Source organism: Chiloscyllium punctatum, chromosome 9, assembly GCF_047496795.1.
Source record: "Chiloscyllium punctatum isolate Juve2018m chromosome 9, sChiPun1.3, whole genome shotgun sequence".
In the NCBI taxonomy this organism is placed as follows: domain Eukaryota; kingdom Metazoa; phylum Chordata; class Chondrichthyes; order Orectolobiformes; family Hemiscylliidae; genus Chiloscyllium; species Chiloscyllium punctatum.
Window position 1 is genome coordinate 109,472,297 of NC_092747.1, and position 23,315 is coordinate 109,495,611.

Here is a 23,315-nt window from a genome sequence, read left to right on the forward strand (position 1 = left end):
TCCCTTCTTCACACAGCTTCACAAGAACCATGCAACTTCACACAGCACCTCAAAGAGCAGCTTTCAGTTACGTGACAATTGAAAAAGAGAAACAAAGTCTCTGGCGAAGAAGCAAGTATTGCTAAAATCTGTTGAAAGTCCACTTTCCATCAAGAAGTTTCGCTGATTTGCACTGCATCGCTATCCTTTCCTCATAGCCATGCAAAAGTTTCCTTTTCAAGCCAAGGGCTAACTACCTGGGAAAGAGCTCTTCAGTTGTGGGTTATGTTCTTCAAGCTCATATTTTTACCAATAACTTTCACCTCCCCAAACTGACATTATCAAGGGAAACCTTGATTTGTAAACGGTTTTCCATCAGTGATATTTCACCACATGGGGCCAAGTGGATGAGGAAAAAGCTTTCCAATGCTCCAACTGCAGTTCGTTAGTCATCTCAAAACTGTGTAAAACGTGCTTTTGCATTCAAATTAAGTACATGTTCCAAGAAAGTTCCCTGAGAATACTGACAGGAAGTTCTATTTTATCATTGATGTGAGTAGTGAGGAAAGCTAGCATTTACAGAACAGTTTCATTCCCACATAACCCCCACTCTCTCACAATCTGCAGCTGTCACAGTAAACAAAACAATCTTAAGGACACACTGATATTAATAGCAACTCCGGTTTAGTGAAGTCATCACTCTGTGCAGAGGCAGTCCAGGTGTCTGAGGTGAATGCTTTGTGGCTTCTAATTTCTCCCTTTTGCATAACTAAAAGCAGAAAGCCAATGAAAATGCAAGGAAGGTGCTAGACACCCACCTCTGCTCCCCCAAACCCAATTCAAGCTTTACAGAGGTCAAATCTTCAATCCACCCAGAGTAAAATTCCAAAAAATTCCAAAACTGGATTTCATGTACAGTTAGAGACAGGGGTCTGAGACTGGGGCGGGTATAAAGGGAATTCATCCATCACCTTCACGAGAGGGTGGGTAAGTGGGGCTGAGTCCACGTAAAGATCAGCCATGATCTTACTGAATGTTGGAGCAGGCTCGACGGGCCAAATGGCCTACTCTTGCTCCTGTTTCTTATGTTCTTATGCCCAACACAAGCTCACCCACTGTAAAATGTAAGAGGTGCAGACACCAATATCAGCTGCCCATCTTGTATGTTTTGATAAGTAATTGAAGCTTGTTAACAACATTATAGACCTGACTAACGAGTCACACCCGCCTGTATGGAAATGTCACTTTTAAAGGCTGACGTGAATACAGGCATAAAGTGGACGGGGTCTGTACCATGTACACTGGGGGCATGACCACTCCCCCCCCAATTCAGCCAAGGAGCCAAATCTGCATTCTGCACCCTATAGGCTCGGGATCTGTCCTTATCAAAACCACAGGATGCATCTTGTAGGGGCAGCCATGAGCTGCACTGGTTCTCTTCCTGTAGCATAATATTGCATTATCACTCTCATCTTACCAGGCCTTAGGACGGCTCATCAGAGAGAGACAACTGGTGGTGATTTAACCTGGGGTTCACCACAATTCAGGCAAGGGGGAAGAGGTTGAGAAGGAGAGTTCTTCATAGTAATCTCAGCTGGATGATGAGAATTGAACCCAGGCCAGTGGCATCACACCACTTCATAGCCCAATCGTTTAGCCAACTGAGCTAAACCAACCCCTTGCAGTACTAGCAGCACACTCCACTGATCTCTGGAGGGGTCGACCAATCAGATTGGTCTGCAGCTCCCAAGGACAGGAAGTTGTCCCCCAAGGAGAGGCAAAGACTCCCCCCCCCAATGAAATTAGGAACCTGGAGAAGTGTTTCTGTGCAATTAAATACAGGGATGCTTATCATGTTTGAAACTCTGTCATGGAATGTCAGCTTTGTTTATTGCCCATTCCTCATTGTCCAAGAAAAGATGAGCATCTCAAACCTCTGCTGTCCATGTACTGCAGTTAAACCCACAATGCTGTTAGGGAGGGAATTCCAGAATTTTGACCTAGTGACACTGAAGGAATGGCGATATATTTCCAAATTGAGTAACTTGGAGGGGAACTTGCAGGTGGTGGGCATTCCCATGTATCTGCTGCCCTTGTCCTTCTAGATGGTCAGGAAAGTGTCAGCAAAGGAGCCTTCATGAAATAATATGGTGTACCTTGTAAATGGTACACACAAACGCAGCCATTTTGTGCCATTGGAGGCAGGAGTTAGTTATTAGACTGTTGGATGCAAGTGGGTGTATTCATCACACACCTGCCTCATGCCTTGTAGGTGCTGGAGAGGCTTTGGCAAGGCAGGAGGTGGACGAGACATCATGAAATTTGCAGCCTCTGACCTGGAGACTGTGACCTGAGTTGCTACTAATGGTCCAGTCCACTCACGTATACATATAGAAATTCAGATACACAAGCAAGAGCAAATACTTCAAGAGACAAAGCAGCATGCAAGATTTTCTCTGGCAGGACCGGGATGCTTAAAATGGAAAAATCCATAGTAACACAGTTCCGTCGTGTTGATTTTGAACTTTCCGCAGCTTCTTTGTTAGTCAGCATTGCAAAAGCCGAGTGTCTCCTAATGAGCTTCTCCCTCTGTCAGCACAAAAGGAGGTAAGGTCACATTGAGAGTCGCAAACAGGCTTCCACAAGACAATCAGAGATGACCCAGAATTTGCTGTGAATTTACCAGCCTCCTGACCGGGAAGACAGTAATGTTGCTGGACGAGTAATCCAAAACCAAGACTAATGGTTTTGGAATAGATCAGAGAACAGCGCAGGAACAGGCCCTTCAGCCTGCCATGTCTGTCTTGACCATGTTATCATTCTAAACTAATCCCATTTGCTTGCATCCCTTTTTATGCCCCCTGACTGTTCACATGTTTGTTTAAATAGAGTCATAGAGATGTAGAGCACGGAAACAGACCCTTCGGTCCAACCCGTCCATGCTGACCAGATATCCCAACCCAATCTAGTCCCACCTGCCAGCACCCGGCCCATATCCCTCCAAACCCTTCCTATTCATATACCCATCCAAATGCCTCTTAAATGTTGCATTTGTACCAGCTTCCACCGCCTCCTCTGGCAGCTCATTCCATACACGCACCACCCTCTGTGTGAAAAAGTGGCCCCATAGGTCCCTTTTATATCTTTCCCCTCTCACTCTAAACCTATGTCCTCTAGTTTTGTACTCCCCGACCCCAAGGAAAAGACTTTTGTCTATTTATCCTATCCTTCCCCTCATGATTTTATAAACCTCTATAAGGTCACCCCTCAGCCTCCAACGCTCCAGGGAAAACAGCCCCAGCCTATTCAACCCCTCCCTATAGCTCAAATCCTCCAACCCTGGCAACATCCTTGTAAATCTTTTCTGAACCCTTTCAAGTTTCACAACATCTTCCCGATACTAGTGGGCAGGAAGCTTCATGGGAACTGAACCCACAGAGTTATTGCCCCTCTGCATCAGAGAGCAGCCATCTAGCTGACTAACTGCCTGGCCATGGAATATGGGTTCAAATCCCACCATAGAAGCTCATGAAATTTGAATTCAATAAAAATCTTGAATTTAAAGAGAAGTTAAATTACGTGATCACTTTGTAAAAACCCATCCGGCTCCCCAGCATCCATTACGGAAGAACATCTGTCACCCTCATCTGCTTGGCCTACATGTGACTCCAGACCCACAGCAGTGTGGCTGATTCTTTCTGGTCTAGCCATGAATGAATAAAACAAACGGTAAATCCTCCAGTAATCTGTGACAGTGAAGAGATTTCCCGGAGAGCTATGGATCATCACTGAATGATGTTCTCCGTTTCGTTAGCCTCACAAAAACTGCAACTCATCCTCAATCTCTTTGTTTGTCGAGTAATTGCTGTATTAGCATATTCACTACCCATTAATCTCACCACAAAAAGTCAAAGATGGCATTTAGCCTATTTTTCTTATCAACCTGTTCAGAAATGTTATTATACACCAGTGGAGCAGGTGGGACATAAACTCAGGCCTCCCAGTCTAGAGGTAGGGATTCTACCACTGTGCCACCAGAGGACTCTTTTAAAAACATGATTATTAATGACTGCCAAGCAAAGTAATAATTAAAAAGTGCAGAGTCACATTTATTCAGGTTAAAAATTAAGAGGTACTAAAAACTAACAGAAATTATTTCCTTTTCTGTCTCTTTTTTGCCTTTCTTTTAATCCAGTCTTCCTTCCATTTTCTTTACGTCAATGATTGAATCTAATATACCTGATTTCCTTCCCTGTTCTTCATGTTTTTTCTTCCCACAATTCTTTAAAAAAAGCACTGGTTAAGGAAACAGACTGTTGGTTCTGTTGTTCACTGAGGTTCCAGATGGTCCATTGCCCTCACAGTGCTGCTGTCAGCTCACCTCCCACCCAGAGTTAAGCTAATTGAGTCAAAGGGGTGGGGGTAATAAGCCCAAGGAATGGAGTACATCAAGAGTCGATCAATTCCAGACCAACTCTGTATATAAGGCAACCTACAAGTTAATTAGTATTGAAGCATCTCAGTAACAGTTCATTTATTCTGCAGCACAAAGCTCTGAGGTGAAATTCTACCTTATCGAGGGAGTTAGTCTTTTCAGCGTTGCGTTCTGGTAGACTCGTAGCTGAGTCAGTGCTGATCAAAGAGCCTCTGGAGTCTGCATGCTTCACTGCACTGATAGTTGGGGTGGACGATCCATGAGGAGAAGCTGTCAGGAGATCAACAGTGGGAAGAAGAGCAAAGTCTTTTCATTTCTGAGGCACAGACATTAAAAAAAAACTTCATCAAGACCTGACTGTTATGGACTAGGCCAGACCACTCAGAACATTCTTAAGCAGGCAGCCCCAGACCATAACTTTACAATTTGTTTCGGGAAGTGTACAATGAAAATTACCCAGATTAAGTTAGTGAGGTTGACTACTAGATTTTAAAACACACAAAAACTTATTCACAAAATTACACAATGAAACATAAAGGACAGAATGAAAAACCGCTACAGAACTCAACCTATCCAACTAGATTTAATTATGCTGTTCCAACTACACACAACAGTCCCAAATAAGCAAACTCCCTATAAAACCCAGTATAAATGGAACACATGCTTACAGGTTGAAGTTGAAGGGCAGAACAGAGAGAGAGTTTCCACACAGCTCCCTGTTGAACTTCCCAGTTCAAGACTGAACTAAAACTGCTTAAGAGCTGACCACTCCCCTCTCTTCATACAGATCACTCCTAAAGCATGACCACTTTGGCCCGAAGTCTCAGCTGTTTACATATAAACAAAAGACCTCTCAAAATCCTTTTCACCTCCGTACCAAACCAGACTGATTGAAGCCCGGCCTGGTTTACTGCCCCTCTGAAAAAAATCAAGGACAGAGTCTCCTTGAGTCAAGGAACAGCTTTTAGAAAAAAAAGGTCCACAGCCATGTAGACGCTAAATTGGTTCCAAGTGGGGTCCCCACAAACACACACGCCCCCTCACCCCAACAGGAGAAATCCCATCCTCTGGAGATCTGACAACCCCAAACAGTGCCACAGCTTGATACTGGACACTGCTGGAACTGCAGCCAATCTCCAGAAGTCCCTTTGATCCCCGACTCTGCTAAATAAAGGGCAGGGGGTGGTTAGCAAACTTAGGGAAAGGTAGGGTTGGGCTGGGAGGTCCACGCAGCATGGAACAGAGAGAATCACTACATTCTGGTGCTGTCCCTGATGCACACAGGCACCTCTGGACATTAGTACCCCTTCCTTCCTGCTCTTTTGAAAATGTGCAAGAAGCAAAAATGACAATTTGAAGCAAAAATGGCAATTTAAAGCAAAATATTGCAAATGCTGGAAATCTGAAATAAAAACAAAGTGGAGGAAAAACTCGGCAGGTCTGGCAGTATCTGGAGAGAGAAACAGAGTTAACATTTGGAGTCCAAATGACTCTTCTTCAGAACTGAAAGAGGCTGCAAAATGGTACTGTTCATGTTGCTGGCAGACAGGGAGGCGGTTGAGGGACTGGAACAGATGGTGATGATGCCCAGAGCAAATGACAAAGGCAGCGCTACTGGGGGCAAAGGAGCAACTGAGATGTGGAATGGGTGTAAATGATAGGTTTGCAAAAAGTGACAGTGGGACTGCTCTGCCGAGGGCAAAGTTAATAACATTCAACCGGGTGGGGGTGGTTAGAGATCAACATGGAGGGCAGAGATTACCTTCTGAAGTTGCTGGACTCGATGTTGAGCTGTGAAGACTAGGAAGTGCTGAAGTAGAAAATAAGGTGCTGTACTCCCAGCATGCATTGAAAAAAGCAAACAAAAAATGCACTGTTCAATCCAGCCTGCCACGCCATGTGTAAGCAGGGTAATTCAGGGGCATTTCAACTTACTCATGATTATTTCCTTACATATGGTAGACGGGCTGGCTAATTTGGGACCTGCCCACCCTCCAAATTCATGGGGGGGGGGAAACGGCAGTGGGGGGGGTGGAGGAGAGATGGTGTTGGTCAAAAGATGGTGGGTTCTACACCTGCCTTATTTAAAATGGCTCCCAGCAAAACACTCAACGGATTCATATAATAACCAGCCATAAGATGGTGGCACATTGGCATCGCCATGGGGCTAGTAATTCAGAGGCCCAGATTGATGCTCTGACAGAATGGGTTCAAGTCCCAGTGGTAAATTTAATTAACAAAACAAACTAAATCAGAAATTTAAAAAACTGGTTTCTGTAACTGTGACCATGAATCTACTGATTGTTGCCTGTCTGATGTTCTTCAGGGAAGGAAATCTACCATCATGACTTTGCCTGGTCAACATGTGACTCCAGACACACAGGATGACTCTTCACTCCCCTCTGAAATGCACAGGAACCCACTCAGTTCAAGGACAATTCGGGATAGGTAACAGATGCTGGTGACACCTATAAACCCGTGAAAGAAACCAGAGAGTTGTTCACCTGTGCCCGATATAACACCAAACACATCCTTGTGGACACTGTTATCCAGCATGTTTCCTGGTCTCTGTGGGGTCAGCATGGTGCCTCCTGCTTGTAAACTGAATGAAGACTCCTCTTTTCCACTCTGGATCAAAATGCAAAAATGTTTATTTATCATCAACCCTCCAACCGTTTGTTCACCCGTCCTAATATTTCCTCACGTGGCTTGGAGTCAAATGTTGACTCCTTTGAAAACATCCTGAGCTGTTTCAGTGTCAAACCACTGAATAAGAAAACCCAAAGAACCGTGGATGCTGGAATCCAGAAACAAAAACAGAAATTAGTCTGCGATTACACTCTACCCATTGTTAGCCACTGATAGTCCCCATTAGCAGCCGTTCATTCCCCTCAGCTGACTGTTATTCACTTCTTTGTCTGAATAATTGTTCTTCTCTCTCTTTGGGCTCTACCCCCATCTATTGATTGCTCCCTACCTCCTCTCCCCACTCGATCTTCTGCATAAAAAACAACTTTTTCCTAGCTACCATTGGTTCTGAAGATGCTGCCAGACCTGCTGAAATTTTGCAGCAATTTCTGTTTTTGTTTGTGACATAATCACCGAATGCTATTTAGCTACTCATGCCCTTCGTCCCACAAACTTTCCCCTTTGCTCCATTCTCTCCCCTCCGCAATTCGCACCCTCCATATTTGCTTGAAAACCATTAAATCTCTCAGTTGTTCCAGTTCTGATAAAAGATCATTGAGCTGAAATGGTGACACTGCCATTTCCTTTTCTGCTTGCCCTGTTGAGAGTTTCCAGCATTTTCAGTACTTTTTTTTGTTATTTTAGTAAATCCGTCCTGACTTAGGACATGGAAAATTAAACCAGCCTCTCTGCAATGAATCTACATGTACTCCCTCAAAAGGCCTGCATATCTTCCTAGAGGTAACAGAACAGTTACTCCAAATGAAATCTACAACCTGTGTAACTTACCCTGTGTAATCAGGGATTCCAACATCCCTGAGATAAAGGTCATCAGCCTCCCTCATTTTTTCTCTCTCTCCATTGGCTTTCAGTAATTTGTGTGAATTGGACTCTTAAATGTACAATTTTTTAAAAACAGTTTGGAAACAGGCCCTTCGGCCCAACAAGTCCACACCGACCCTCCAAAGAGCAACCCACCCAGACATTCACCCCTGACTAATGCACCTAACACTACGGGCAATTTAGCATGGCCAATTCACCTGACCTGCACATCTTTAGATTGTGGGAGAAACCTGCGCAGACATGGGGAGAATGTGCAAACTCCATGCAGACAGTTGCCCGAGGCAGGATTTGAACCCAGGTCCCTGGTGCTGTGAGGCAGTCGTGCTAACCACTGAGCCACCATGCCACCCCAAAAATCTTTGTTGTCCCTAGTTTCTAGCCTCCTATTATTGTAAAAGTACTCTGACTTATCTTCACTGCATTAAAACTTGAACAAGCTCACAGTTCCCCACAATAGATTATGCTGGCCACAGCTCTGCCTGCTCAATCAGCATACATTGATTTTATTCATTGATTTAGGGAAATGTTAAGATGGTAAGAAATATGACCCAAGCAGCAGCTGGAGAAACCAGTTCAGAAGGTGCAACTTCAAGAAGAATGCAACGCGAGAGTGCAAACAGCAGGCTGATGAGGAACAGTGCCGAGTGAAAACATTTGCCTGGTTCTAAGAGAAACTCGTTTGGACAATGTTACTCACGTTGCTGGGCTGGTTGATGGGAAACGGAGAGCAATCCTTCACATTGATTCGCTGTACATTTTCAAGCAGAAGGCCAAAAAGAGGCAAGTACAAAGTGGCAATTCTGGCCTGCTGACTCTGGAAGAGGAGAAACAGCTTCATGATAAGAAATTTATTCCAGAAACCAGGAAGTACTGCTTTCATACTGGCACACCACACTGCCTACTAAGCACCATAATGAAACATTTAAAAAAAACCTTGCACTTCCACAGCTCCTTTCACAACCTCAGGATGACTAAAAGGACTCTACAATGAATGAAGTAATTTACATAGTGTCATCATTGTTGTAATGTAGGAAACAGAGTAACCATCTTGCACTCAGCAAACGCCCACAAATAGAATCCCTATGGTGCAGAAAAAAGCCCACAACCATCCTCGAAAGAGGAGCAACCCACCCCATCCCTGTCACCCTACTTGTGTCATGGCTATCCCACACATCCCTGGAGACTCTACACATCTTTAGACTGTGGGAGAAAACCCATGCAGACACAGGGAGAAACACAAACTCAATACAGTTGTCCAAGGCAGGAATCGAACCTGGGTCCCTGGTGCTGTGAGGCAGCAGCGCCAACCATTGAGCCACCGTGCTGCTCACATAGCAATGTGATAAAACACCAGATATCGGTATTTTGTGATGTTGACAGAGACAAATATTGACTGTTTTTCTTTGAAACAGTGTCAGGTGATCTGTTATAGACACCTGAGGGACCAGCAGTTCAGGCAGCATCCAACGAGCAGCGAAATCGACGTTTCGGGCAAAAGCCCTTCATCAGGAAGGGCTTTTGCCCGAAACGTCGATTTCGCTGCTCGTTGGATGCTGCCTGAACTGCTGTGCTCTTCCAGCACCACTAATCCAGTATTTGGTTTTCAGCATCTGCAGTCATTGTTTTTACCAACCTGAGGGACCAGACAGGGACTCAACTTAGCACCTCAACTGTAAAGCAGCACTTCTGACAGTGCAGCAAGCCTTCTGTACTGTGCTGCCTGTGTCAGTAGGACTTGAACCCACAACCTTCTAACTCAGTGCTAAGAGTTTTACCTGCTAAGCCATTACTTAGACAAAGCAAGCAGGCCATCCTGGTGCGGGATAAAACCAAAGGGTTCAAGGTCAGATTACGGAAAGGAGTTTGAAATTTCAGCACAGTAATGAACAGGAGCAGAAAAATCACTCTCTATAAGGATAAAACAATGGACGCTGGAAATCTGAAACCAAAACTCAGCAGATTTGGTGGCATCTGTGGAGAGAAATCAAAGTTAACATTTTGGATCCAGTGACCCTCTATTACAACAGTGGAAAGGTCACTGGACCCAAAACATTAACTCTGCTCTCTCTCCAGTCTCGATAAGGAACTCAATTCAAAATATTAAAGTTCCTCTTGCCACAGTATTGCCCACTAGCTTTTTTATACACTGGAAATCTCTGCTGAAAAGGTGGAAAAAAGTAGATTTAATTGTTAACTTCCAAAGAGGAGTTACACTGGTAAAGCTTCTAGCTACATAGAAAAAGCAGAGGGGATGGCTAACAGCATGATGGTCAGAATTGCCACCTTCTGTGCTCATAAATCTGTCCTTTTAAACCTGTGGAGGAGAGCGATTGACAGGCTACGGTACCCAGTGATTTTCACCTTGCACCAATTCTGAAGTTGTGGCAATTACATTTGAAACTACTGCAATAGTTCATCCTTCCACCAGGTGGTGACACCGAGCTATGAAACTACATTTGGACCAACCTAATGAAACGGTTTCTGAAAATACGAAATGAAGGAGTGCGATCTTCCAGTTTAAATCTTTTACAATTAAGATTCTGACAAACAAAAGCAGTCTTTCCCAATTCCATTGAGTTGGAGGAAGGAAGACTCAGACTAGTGTGAAGTCATAGAGTATAAAAGGAGACCATTTGGTCCATTATACCTGTGCTGTACCTGATTTTTGATGAAGGTTAACAGAGTCCCATACCTCTGCTTTCTCTCCCATGGCATTGTAAAACAAAATATTTTGTTGTATTTGACCAATTTCCTTTTGGAAGTTACCACAGAATCGGTTTTCACTGCCCTTCTGAAGAGTGCTCACATCACCTGTTTGTTTTGCCAATGATCTGAAATCCACGTGTGTGGGTTATCAACCATCCTACCAATGGAAACAGTTCCTCCTCGTTTATTCTTTCGAAACTCTTTTAACTATTTTGAATACATTGATTAAATTTGCTCTTAAGCTTCTCTCCTGTAAGGAGAACAATTCTGGCCTCTCCACATAATTGAAGCCCCCTCATCCTTACCCCAAATGTGAAGCTGTTCACCCAGTGTTAATTTAATATGACATTTTCAAGTATTACATCAGGCTCCCTGTCTGTAAGCAGACCCAGTAACCTCTGTCAGTTTGGCCAAATATCTGCCTCAGATTGAGAGATTTTGGATACTGAATATGTCAAGGTGACATCTTCCATGCAGTACAGGGCAAGGGCATCACTTAGTACCTGACATTAAGTTGAGACCCTATCTACTTCCCTCAGTTGAGCTCCTCCTGCTCCAGGGTTATCGGAAGGTCAAGGAGACCCACAGTGAGCTGCCTCCTCCAATCAGAAGTGGAGGCAACCTGTAGATTGCGTGTCTCCCAGTCACACGCTGCTAGCTCATCTTCCACACCCTCCCCACCCCCAAATGACTCACCCCCTGGTCCCCCAAATTAACTCAAATTCCATGTCATTCTACAATTCACACCTCACTCCAATCTTTCTCCAAACTCACCTCTTTAATGTGACCCAACTGTTAAATACCAGAGGGAGAAAGTGAGGACTGCAGATGCTGGAGGTCAGAGTTAGAAAGGGTGGCGGTGGAAAAGCACAGCTGGTCAGGCAGCATCCAAATAGCAGCAGAATCAGCATTTTGGGCATAAGCTCTTGATCAGCAATGTCAGTCCTGATGAAGAGCTTATGTTCGAAACATCGACTCTCCTGCGCCTCAGATGCTGCCTGACCGACTGTGCTTTACAAACGCCACACTTTTGAACTGTTAAATGCCAGAGGTTAAAGGTTGGTTAGGAAGAGTCTACTTGTAAACCTTCCTAGTCAGAATTTTATTCCAACCATATTGCTTACTTGTCCCCTGTGTACATTCACTGGGTGTGGCTAGCTCAGATGGCTGTACCATTCCTTGAAAGCTCCCTCTTCCATGGTTCCCACACAAATGAGGTTTTACTCTTATTAGTCAGATGTCATCAGATTTCTCAGAGGATCATCCTTAGCATCACCTCATTCCTCAAAAGAAACTATCAAGTCAGCGTCACTGTCTTGATGAGAGTGGTGCTGGAAAAGCACAGCAGGTCAGGTAACATCCGAGGAGCAGGAAAATCAACATTTCGGGCAAAAGCCCTTCATCAGGAATGAAGGCAGGGAACCTCCGGGGTGGAGAGATAAATGGGAGGGAGGGAGGGAGAGTGGGTGGAGAGAAGATAGCCAAGAGTACAATAGGTGGATGGAGGTGGGGATGAAGGTGATAGGACAGAGAGGAGGGTGATTGGCAAAAGTCAATGTCACTGTCTGATCATCATGCTTCCTTTAACATCCTATCAGCTTAGAGACTCCACTATCTCCTCCAAAGCTGAGACCATGAGTCATGGCCCTCACCAGACGGTTGAAGGGAAACTCTAGGCTGATACTCCCAGTGCAGTAATGACAGAGTGCTGCACTGTCAGAGGTGCGTGTTCTTTCAGAGAGGGTGTTAAATTGAGATGCCATCCACCCTCTCAACTGGGTATAAAAGACCAATGAGACTATTTCAGAGAGGCAGGGGGGGTTGGTCCTTGTTTACCAGTGGTATTATTACTGGACTGTTAACCTAGAGACCCAGATAATGTTCTCGGGACCCTGGTTCAAATCCTGCCATGGCAGAAAGTGGAATTTCAATTCAAGAAAAAAAATCTGGAATTAAGAGTCCAATGATGACCATGAATCCATTGCTGATTAATGGAAAAAAATCCACCTGGTTCACTAATATTCTTTAGGGAAGGAAATCTGCTATCCTTAACTGGTCTGCCCTACATGTGACTCCTGACCAACAGCAATCTGGCAAAAGTGGGTACTGCAGGTGCAAGAGTTTAGAGTCAAGATTAGAGTAGTGCTGGAAAAGCATAGCAGGTCAGGCAGCTTCCGAGGAGCAGGAAAATTGACGTTTTGGGATTCCTGATGAAGGGCTTTGGCCTGAAACGTAAATTTTCCTGCTCCTCGGATGCTGCCTGACCTGCTGTGCTTTTCCAGCACCACTCTAATCTTGATCCACAGCATCCCGGTTGACTGTTAACTACCCACTGGGCAATCAGGGATGGTCAATAAATGTTGGCCTAGCCAGCAATGCCCTCATCCAGTTAATGAATAAAAAAAACTTTTTTATCCTTCAATCAACATCACCAGAGGAAGTTTATCTGATCATTATCACATTAGTGTGCTTGCTGTGCACAAATTAGCTGGCATATCAGCAATTACAGCAATGACTACACTTAAGAAACATTTCTTTGGCTGGGAAAGTTTGGGACAGGCCCGAAAGAAAAACATACTTTCTCACTTTGTTCTAAAGCTCCTTCACCCTGCTCCCAATATTCCAGAATCATGTAGTTCTGACTTTGGATCTGCGCAAAGCACTATGGGTAAAATCTCAGTGACTGCACTCACTTGAGCCAGCCACAGAAACCATGTGACTGAGCAAATGCATCTCAATGTGGTCAAAGAGAGGCATCTTCACTTTCAAGTTAATTTTTTGACAATTTTTTTTTAATCAATCTCCGTTTCGTGCGCAGCAACTTCGGCCTTGTTTCCATTTGTCTGTGGGAAGTGGGCATCTCCGGCAAGGCCAGTGCTAACTGCTCTGGAGGAGGTCTGGATGAGCCACATTGCTGTTCGAGCATGGGTTCCGTGATTTTGACTCAGCGACAGTGAAAGAACAGCTTCATATATTTCCAAGTCAGGATGGACGGAACCTGCAGGTGGCGTTTTTTTCCCCCCCCAAACTCACTACTTCCAGGTCATAGGAGGTCATGGAGGGAGGGAATGTTGAAGGTGGTGCCGATCAAGCGGGCCGCTTTGTCCTGGATGGTGCCAAGTTTTGTGAGTATTGTTGGGACTGTACTCCTCCAGGCAAGTGGGGAGTATTCCAATACACTCCTGACTTGGCCTTTGTAGATGGTGGACCTAGGTTTTCACTGGGAAGGCAGGAGGTGAGTTACTCGCTGCAGAATTTCTAGCCTCTGGCCTTCTCTTGTAGCCACAGTATTTGTATGGTGCATAGACAGAAGTAGTTAAGTGGATGTGAAATGTATTGGGGATATTTGCAGTGTGACATAGAGTTCCTATGCCTCATAATTATTTAGGAAGACCCTGGATATGATCCCTTTTTACATCCAGGAGTTGAGAGAGAAGGGAGAAGCAAACTTTGTGTTTAGTTAATGTTAACAGAAGGTAAGAGAAGGAGAGATCTGGGCAGGTGAAGAATCCGAATTGATTGAATTCTCGAAACGAGCTGGGTCAAAGAACACTCACTTCGGCTGCTTGAGGCCTTAACATTGGGACTCCCTCCCTAAACACCTGGGACAGGATATACTTGCTACAGAGTGTGCGCAATGATGGCTTACCAGACTAACCGGTGGGATGGCAGGATTGCCATAAGAGGAGAGGTATGTGCCTACAGTCTCATGGGTTTGCAAGAATGAGGGATGATCTCACCGAAACAAACAAAATCTTCAGGGTTCAACAGGGTAGGTATAAGAAAGAGGTTTCCTTGGGTTGTCGATGGGGTTGGAGGGTCTAGAATCAGTGGGCACTCTCTCGGAGTGTGATGAATCTTTGGAGTGCTCAATCCCAGAGGGATGTGGTGACTCAGTCATTGAGTATGGTCAATACGCAGATCAATAGGTTTTCAGATATTAACTTTGAAGGGATTTGGTGATCATGCAGAAAAATGGTAATTCAGTGATATCAGGCATGACCATGCCAAATGGCAGAGTACACATCCTGCTCCCTATTTCTTATTAAAACCTAACATTTTGACCAAAAGGTTGATCACTTGTCCTCATAGGTCATTGGACTCAGTCATCTTTTTTGGATTGCATAACTGTGAAGTGTCTTGGGAAGTTTTTATATAATTCTTACAGGGGACGTGAGAGATAAGCATTTATTGTCTGTCCCTAACTGCCCTGGAGAAGGTGGTGGTGAGCTGCCTCCTTAAACTCCTGCAGTCTGTACGATGAAGGGACACCACAGAGTTGTTGGAGGAAGTGTTGCCAGCATTTTGACTCAGCGTCATTAAAGGTGCTGTAACAACAGCTTGCATTTATGCAATCATAGGGAGCGTGGAGATGAGCAATGTGTACAGGGTGAACCCTTGGTTTTAACTTTGAGCTCTTTGCCCACATTAACTCTCTTCCCCACACAAGTGATCCCTCAGTAAGGGGCTGCTGACTCTCTAATGGAAGACTGTTGTACAGTCTCAGTCAGTAGTCACACGACATCAGATTATAGTCCAGATTTATTTGAAGTGTACTTCACCTGACGAAGGAGCAGCACTCCCGAAAGCTTATCATTTCAAAAAAATCTGGTGGACTATAACCTGGTGTTGCAGGACTTCTGACTTTGTCCACCTCAGCCCAACACCGGCATTTCCACATCACGGCTGGCATTGACTCAGAGTACTCTTGTTCAACTGGTCTTCATTTATAAGACAGCACACATTTTAAAGACCCAGTTACCTCAAACTCTATGGCATCTTTGTATTCCACCAATGCGGAAGTTGATTTATGTGACTCTGCATACCTTAGCTAAGTAGCGATCATCGAAGGTGTGTTTAATCATCAAGCTCTTCAATACGCTGATTGCAATCTGACGTACATCTCTGTACTCCTGCAATGCACTGCCAACCTCCCTTAGTAACAGCCCCACCAAGAAATGGTTCTTGCAGAAGTCATCCGTCAGTGTAAAATCAAGCTGCAAGTCTGAAGATTTAAAACAGTAAAGACAAACGATGATTCCAAAGATGTATGGTCTTCAAAATCTGACTGCTCCACAAAAATAGAACATTTAAATATAGTGCATAGTTTAGTTATATACTTACTGGAGACTGAAATTGCTCTGGCTACTAACAGCTATAATTAAACACTTTGTATCTTTCCTTCAGACTTAAGGAGTTTTTGTCACGAGAAACTGTGTTGTACAATTCCATCGCTTTTAAAAATGGGAAATAACAATTGTTTCTCTCCTTTGGAAGTGTTAGGTCATTCGTTTCGAAAACATTCTCTACCAAAACCTTAGTGTTGGCTCAGTTTTTACTCAGCTGGCAGTGAACTTGATAAATAAATTGGCCGCTTGCTGTATTTTTCCACAGTTAAAAATCACTGTTAAACTACAAACCGGTCCAAGCTGGGAGACTCTGCTTTAACTGATGAACCAAGCAGGATTACAAGTTGACCAATATTCAGATTTCAGCCTCCTCAGCACACGTCTATAATTATTTACTACCATCACAGAATCATAATGTCATGAAAGAGGCCAGTTGACCCTCTGTGCCCTTGCTGGCTCCTTGGAAGAGCTCTCCTAAATTAGTCCCTGTTTTCTGCTCTTTCGCCTCAGCTCTGCAGTAGAATCATACATTCCAGAGGAGACCCTTTAACCCATCACGTCTGTACCACCTGATGAAATACTTATCCAACCGCCTTTGGAAAGTTCCAAGGAAACTATGTGCACTGTCCTTTCAGCGTCCCAGAATGTAACAATTCACTGTATAAGTTGCTTCCTCCTGCTCTTGAGCTATTTGTTTTACAACAGGGAGCTACGTAAAGGCTGTTCCCACCAGATTCGTGTCTTGCTTAATCCCTGCAACAACTGGAGTAAATTTCAGGAAAGGTTTATTATCTCCTTCCTTTATTATTGCAGATTTCAAACTAGTATTTCTGTGCTGCATTCTGATAGAATCATATTGCATCGAAGGCTGCTATTCTGCCCACTGTGACTGGGTTGGTTTTTTGAAACATCTAAATAGCTAGTACCATGTCCCTGCTCTTTGCCTCTGGCCCCCGGTATTTATCCAATTTCGTTTTGGAAGTTACTGTTGAATCGACTCCCACCGTCATCATGGTGAACGGCTGTGACTGCTATTCCGCTGTCCTGGTCTCTCACCTGTCCTACACCATCCTAACAACACCCGCTCTAGCTCATCTGCAGCCGCTCACTCACTGATGATGAGATAAGCTTCTGCCCTCCACTTTATCCCCGAGGAGAGATCTCCGCAGTTTTCTGGCTGGATGTCAGTACTTAGTATTCCTACAACTACAGGACAACGCAAACACTGGGGCAGATGATACTCATCGAGGAAATTCCATCGACTGAATGAGGAGAAGCTGTTTCCAGTGGCAAGTGAACACATCGAGTTATTTCAACTGGCCAAAGAACGGGTGGGGAGGGGAGGCGAGTCCATTGTCAACTGTAATTTGCTGCCTATAATGTCGGTGGAAGTGGATTCAACAGGAACTTTGAAAAAGAAATTGGATAAATAATTGGGGGGAGAAAAGCCACAAGCAAAGGGCAGGAGCAGTGCTACCAGCTACTTAGATGTTTCAAAGAGCCAACCCAGTCACAGTGGGCAGAATAGCAACCTTTGATGCAGTATGATTCTATCAGAATTCAGCACAGAAATACCAGTTTGAAATTTGCAATAGTAAAGGAAGGAGATAATAAACCTTTCCTAAAATTTACTCCAGTTGTTGCAGGGATTAACCTGGTGGGCAGAGTCTTTAAGTATCTCCCTATTGTTAAACAACTAGCTCAGGAGCAGGAGGAAGCAAATGGGAAAACTTCGCACCATCTTCATGAGTATGTCTGCAACACAAAGATTTCACCATCCCAGGTATCCGCAAAGGAGACAGAAACAAATATGCATTTTACACTTTCTGCAGAAGATCAGACCAAAGGATCAGAATCTGTGACTTTATCTCCTAAGTTGCATTTTGGATGAGGCGTTTGGATTCTTCTCTGCATGTACCCTCACCCACAGCTTCATAAATATTCCTTCCCCTGTCACACGGGCTGAAGGCTATTCACAGTCAAGTTGTGTCAAGCTGAGATCGTGCAAGGAAGCAGTTCCACGGTTAGTGAAAGATACCAGTTGTCGTAAAGACACTTCTCTCAGCACAACCATCAAAAACAAAATGCTCCTTTCATCAGGACCTTTTAAAGAAACCTCATGTTTCTCAAAGAACAACCAGCACCTTCCAGAACATGGCTCTGTGTGCTTTAATTGTTACAACAAGAGACCAAGCAGGTGACTGGGAATTGATTGAGACAGTTACATAACAAAGTACAAAATATTGTCTGCCTCAATATTAGGATAAAAGAAAAATTTTATTCCAATTTAACTCAAGCAATTTGCTTCATTGATTATGGGAAGTGTAGTGATCAAAATAGTCTCACTGCCTCAGCGGTAATGGGTTAAAGTATTTAGAAGAAGATCATAAAATCATACAGCACGGAAGAAGACACTGCAGTCCAACTAGCCCATGCTGACCAGATATCCGAAATTAATCTGGTTCCATATGCCAGCATTTGGCCCATATCCCTCTAAACCCTTCCTATTCATGTACCCATCCAGATTCCTTTTAAATGCTGTAATTGTACCAGCCTCCACCACTTCCTCTGGCAGTTTGTTCCATACACGCACCATCCTCTGCGTGAAAACATGGCTCCTTTGGACCCTTTTAAATTTTTCGCCTCTCACCCTAAACCTATGCCCTCTAGTTCTGGACTCCCCACCCCAGGGAAAAGACTTTGTCTATTTATCCTATCCATGCCCCTCATGATTTTATAAACCTCTATAAGGTCACCCCTCAGCCTCCGACGCTCCAGGGCAAACAGCCGCAAACTATTCAGAAACAAAAACAGAAGTTGCTGGAAAATTTCAGCAGGTCTGGCAGCATCTGTGCATAGAAGTCAAAGTTAACATTTTGGGTCTAGTGACCCTTCCTCAGACACTTGTCAAACAGTGTGGCGCTGGGAAAGAATAGCATTCCTGATCAGGAATTAATGGCTTTGCCCAAAACATTGTCTTTCCTGCTCCTCGATGCTGCCTGACCTGCTGTTCTTTCCCTGCATCACACTGTTTGACTCTGATCTCTAGCATCTGCAGTCCTCACTTGCTCCTCCTTCCACAGACCCTACCCCAGTCTATTCAGCCTCACCTATAGCTGAAACCCTCCAATCCCAGCAACATCCTTGTTCAGCTTTTCTGAACCCTTTCAAGTTTAACAACTTCTTTCCTATTCTCAAAGTGGCCTCACCAAAGACTTGTACAGCCGCAACATTGACCTCCCAACTCCTATACTCAATGCACTGACCAATGAAGGCAAGTGTGCCAAATGCCTTTTTCATCACCCTCTCTACCAGCGACTCCACTTCCAAGGAACTATGCACTTGCACCCCTAGGTCTCTTTGTTCAACAATTCTCCCCAGGGCCTGACCACTAACTGTATAAGTCCTGCCCTGGTTTGCCTTACCAAAATACAATACATCACATTTATCTAGATTAAACTCGACCTGCCACTCTTAACCCCATTGGCCCATCTGATCAAGAGCCCCTTGTACACTACATCACCAATTCTGGTGTCATCTGCAAACTTACTAACCATACCTCCTACATTCACATCCAAATCATTTATAAAAATGAGAAAAAGTTGTGGACCCAGCACCGATCCTCATGACACACCACTGGTCACAGGTCTCCAGTCCGAAAAACAATACTCTACCACCACCCTCTGTCTCCTACCTTCAAGCCAAGTTTATAGCTAAAGGGTTAGCTCCTCATGGATTCCATAGGATCTAACCTTACTAACCAGTCTACCATAAGGAACCTCGAACACTTTGCTGAAGTCCGTACATCCATCGCTCTGCCTTCAGCAATCTTCTTTATCACCTCTTAAAAAAACTCAAATCAATTTAGTGAGACACAATTTCCTCGCACAAAGCCACGTTGACTGTCCCTGAACATCTATGCCTTTTGAAATGCATTTAAATCTACTCCAACAACTTACACACCACTGACATCAGGCTCACTGCTCGATAGTTCACTGGCTTTTTCTTACCACCTTTCTTAAAGAATGGGACCATATTAGCCATACTCCAGTCTTCTGGCATCTCACTAGTAGCAGTTAATGATATCTTAGCAAAGGGCCCGGCAATATCTCCCTTAACTTCCCATAAAGCTCTGGGATACACCTAATCAGGTCCCAGGGATTTATCTAACGCTATGCATTTTGAGACCTCCAGAACCTCCTCTTCTATAACATGGACACCTTTCAAGACATTGCTATTTATTTCCCCAAGTTCTCTAGCTTCCATCTTCTTCTCCGCAGTAACTACTGACATGAAATATTTGTTTCGTATCTCACCCATCAGCTATGGTTCCACGCATAGACAACCTTGTTGATCTTTAAGGGAGCCCGTACTCTCCCTAGTTGCTCTTAATGTACTTGTAAAATCTCTTTGGATTAATCTTAAATTTATCTGCCAAAGCTATCTCATGTCCCCTTTTTGCCCTCCTGATTTCCCTCTTAAGTACTGCCCTTTTACTGCCATAGGGATTCATTTGAACCCAGCAGAGTATATCTGACATGTGCCTGCATTTCTTTTCTTGACAAGAGCCTCAATTTATCTAGACATCCAGCATTCCCCACACCTCCTGCCTTACACTTCTCAGTAACCATCTTCGGACTCTTATTTTTGAAGGCCTCCCACTTTCCAATGTCCCTTTTTACCTGCAAACAGCCTCCCACATTGAACCTTTGAAAGTTCTTGCCTAATACCATCAAATTTGGCCTTACTCCAATTTAGAAGTTTAACTTTTGGATCAGGTCTATCCTTTTCCATAACTATTTTAAAACTACTAGAATCACCTGCCCCAAACTGCTCCCCCTCGAACACTTCAATCACCTGCCCTGCCTTATTTTCCAAGAGAAGGTCAAGATTTGCTCCTCCAGTAGGTACATTAACATATTGAGTAAGAAAACTTCCTTGAACACCCTTAACAAATTTGTCTCCATCCAAGCCATTAACACTATGGCAATCCCAGTCTATGCCCGAACATAAATAGAAGGCAATTTGTGGTGACCAAAATGTTCAAAAATGTGGCAATAATTGGTTTGTTAAAATACAGAACAAAATAAATAATAAGTTAATAACATGGGGTGATAAAAAATCAATGTGGGATTGGACAAAGGCAGGAGTGAGAAATGCAATGGGGTGGGACAAATGGGGGAAGAGGCAGGATTGGCGGAAGATGGTCTAGTGGTTGTGGGGAGAGACGGAGATGGTTGAGCTGAGAGATGAGGAACAGGAGGTGGAAGACAGGGAAGAGATGGAGGGAAGGAGGGGCAGGAAGCAGGGGAGTGGGAGGGAAGGGAGGCATATGGGGAAGAGGTGTGAGGATGGAGAGAGGCAGGAGGGATGGAAGAAGTAGGGGAAGGAAGGTAAAGAACAAAGGAAATGCTGAAGAATTTTCCTTTCAAAATTAAATTGAACAAACTTGTATTTCTACAGATCCTTTCACCACCTCAGAATGTTCCAAAGCATTTCAGAGTTAACAAAGTGTTTCTGAGGTGAAGCGATATATAGCAAGATCTCACAAACAAAATCTAATCACAGCCTGCTGATCTGTTTTAGTGACATTGATGGGCAATAAACCTGATCCAGAGCAGTGGGAACAGCTCCACCCCAAAAACTCATCCAAGATAGGGGCAGTGGAATCTTTGACCCTTAAATTGAGGGCCGACGAAGTTTTTGTTGCATCTCTGAGAGCAGGTATAAAATGGTCGAGAAAGTGATGATGGAATAGAGGACAAGAAGAAAGGTGACCCAGGGATGGGGCTGCTGAAGGACAGAAGGGGAAGTACATACACAGAGTAGTACATGGCAAAGGTAAATTCATTGTAGTTTTACCAGACCACAGGGCTGCTTTCTCATTAGGAAGACAACTGGTGGTGGTTTGACCTGAGGGTCACCTCGCCTCACGCGAGGAGAGAGAGGGTTGAGGAGGAGAATCGTTCATGGTAACCTCAGCCAGTGCAGAATTGACCCCAGGCTGTTGGCCTCACTCTGTGTCATAACACAACTACGCAGCTAACTGACCCCTGAGTGATAGGTTCACGCAGAGTAACACATTCATTATCCTTTGGGTTCTCTCCCATTTTTTGACACTAGAGGAGTTTGATCATGCCATATAGGGGTTTAAGATTTCATTTCAAAGACAGCTTCTGCATGTGTGACCGTTAGAGGTGACATTTTCTCATCTATGTGGCCACGGTATGACAGCTCAGTGAAAGGTATGTACCAAAAGCGGAATTAAAAATTCCCACCACCGTCCAAATTCAAGGCAACATGAGTTAATATCAGGAAGCAAAGGAGAACAGGAAAGTATCCACTACATTAAGGTAGAACCAGGGAACTGCATAAACCTAGATACATAGAATCATAACAGCGGAGGAGGCCATTCAGCCCATCAAGGCCCTGTTAGTTTTATGTAGAACAAGCCAATCAAATCACATCGCCCTGCTCTAGGCCTGTAATCCCGAACTTTTATTTTCCTTAAATACATCCGTTTCCGTGCTGTATGTATGGCCTGTCCAATTCCCTTCTGAAATCACTAAATGTTGATGTTCAAGAAGCAAATTGAATCTGCTGGAAAAGATCACAGATCATATGCGTGACTAGAGATCTATAAAGATCTTGGTGTTTCCTTCACCTTGTACAGAGAGGAGTCAAATAAGGGATCTTGTTCTGTCATTAAACAGTTTGATGTTCTCCCATGCAAGGGCTTTTTTTGTCCATGACGTACAGAAGCACTTGCAAAGGAGGGAGCACGTCATTCAATGACTCTGGTGTACATATTGAAACTATATGAAACACACGCCGTATTTCGTAAAGCCAAATCACAGGTGTCTCAAACACATGCAGAAAAATACTTGCATTGTCCAAAAATAGATGCAAAGTGGTTCTTTTTTCCAGGCATATCAAGCCACTCTATGGTAATAAGCACTGCAAATCAGACCCAAATAAAGCACACAACAAAAAGCAACCAGCTCTGAGGGAATGGCTAAAATCACGTGACAAGGGCGATGTAAATCACACCAAAGCAGAAAGGAGCCATGCGTGAAAACTGGGTCAAGAACACACCAGGTACAGTACACATCCCAGCACTTTCCCATATTCTTGCATGGGAACCTAACAAACGCATGTAAATCCTTTGTCAGTACTGAACATTCCTGACAGATTTCAAAATCTAGGTCGTCAAACCTCTGCATGAAAAGGTGTTGTGTCACACTTTAAGTAGGAGCTCGGGTTCAGCACTGAAGTGTGCACATCTCCAGGCACTTGACAACATTCAGCCAGAGTGTGGCTGCCATGACAAGGTGTCTTCCAGGCACCTTGTTTAAACAGCAGGGCACTGGGGACCACGTTTTGTGAGACACTTCTATTTAAACTAGGAGTTGCTTCAGGAGCCAGGATGAAGGGACAAGGATTCCTCTTATCTGGAGTTTTCATCTTATTCACCCTCCCCACTTTGCTTCATAATTGGATGACTATCTTTCAGAAAAATAAATCCCCTAAGAAAA

General features: G+C 44.1%; 1 protein-coding gene across 15 annotated transcripts in view; it reads right to left on the reverse strand.

Moving 5' to 3' along the window:
• Positions 1-23,315, reverse strand: part of LOC140481586 (dedicator of cytokinesis protein 9-like) — a 342,162-nt gene that overhangs the window by 59,915 nt on the left and 258,932 nt on the right. For all 15 annotated transcript variants that reach the window (XM_072578032.1, XM_072578034.1, XM_072578030.1 and 12 more), the window contains 4 exons: positions 15,478-15,656; positions 8,643-8,759; positions 6,919-7,042; positions 4,551-4,684 (listed from right to left, as the gene is read on the reverse strand). In XM_072578032.1, coding sequence (XP_072434133.1) covers positions 4,551-4,684; positions 6,919-7,042; positions 8,643-8,759; positions 15,478-15,656 — 554 coding nt within the window. The remainder of the gene's footprint in view (positions 1-4,550; positions 4,685-6,918; positions 7,043-8,642; positions 8,760-15,477; positions 15,657-23,315) is intronic.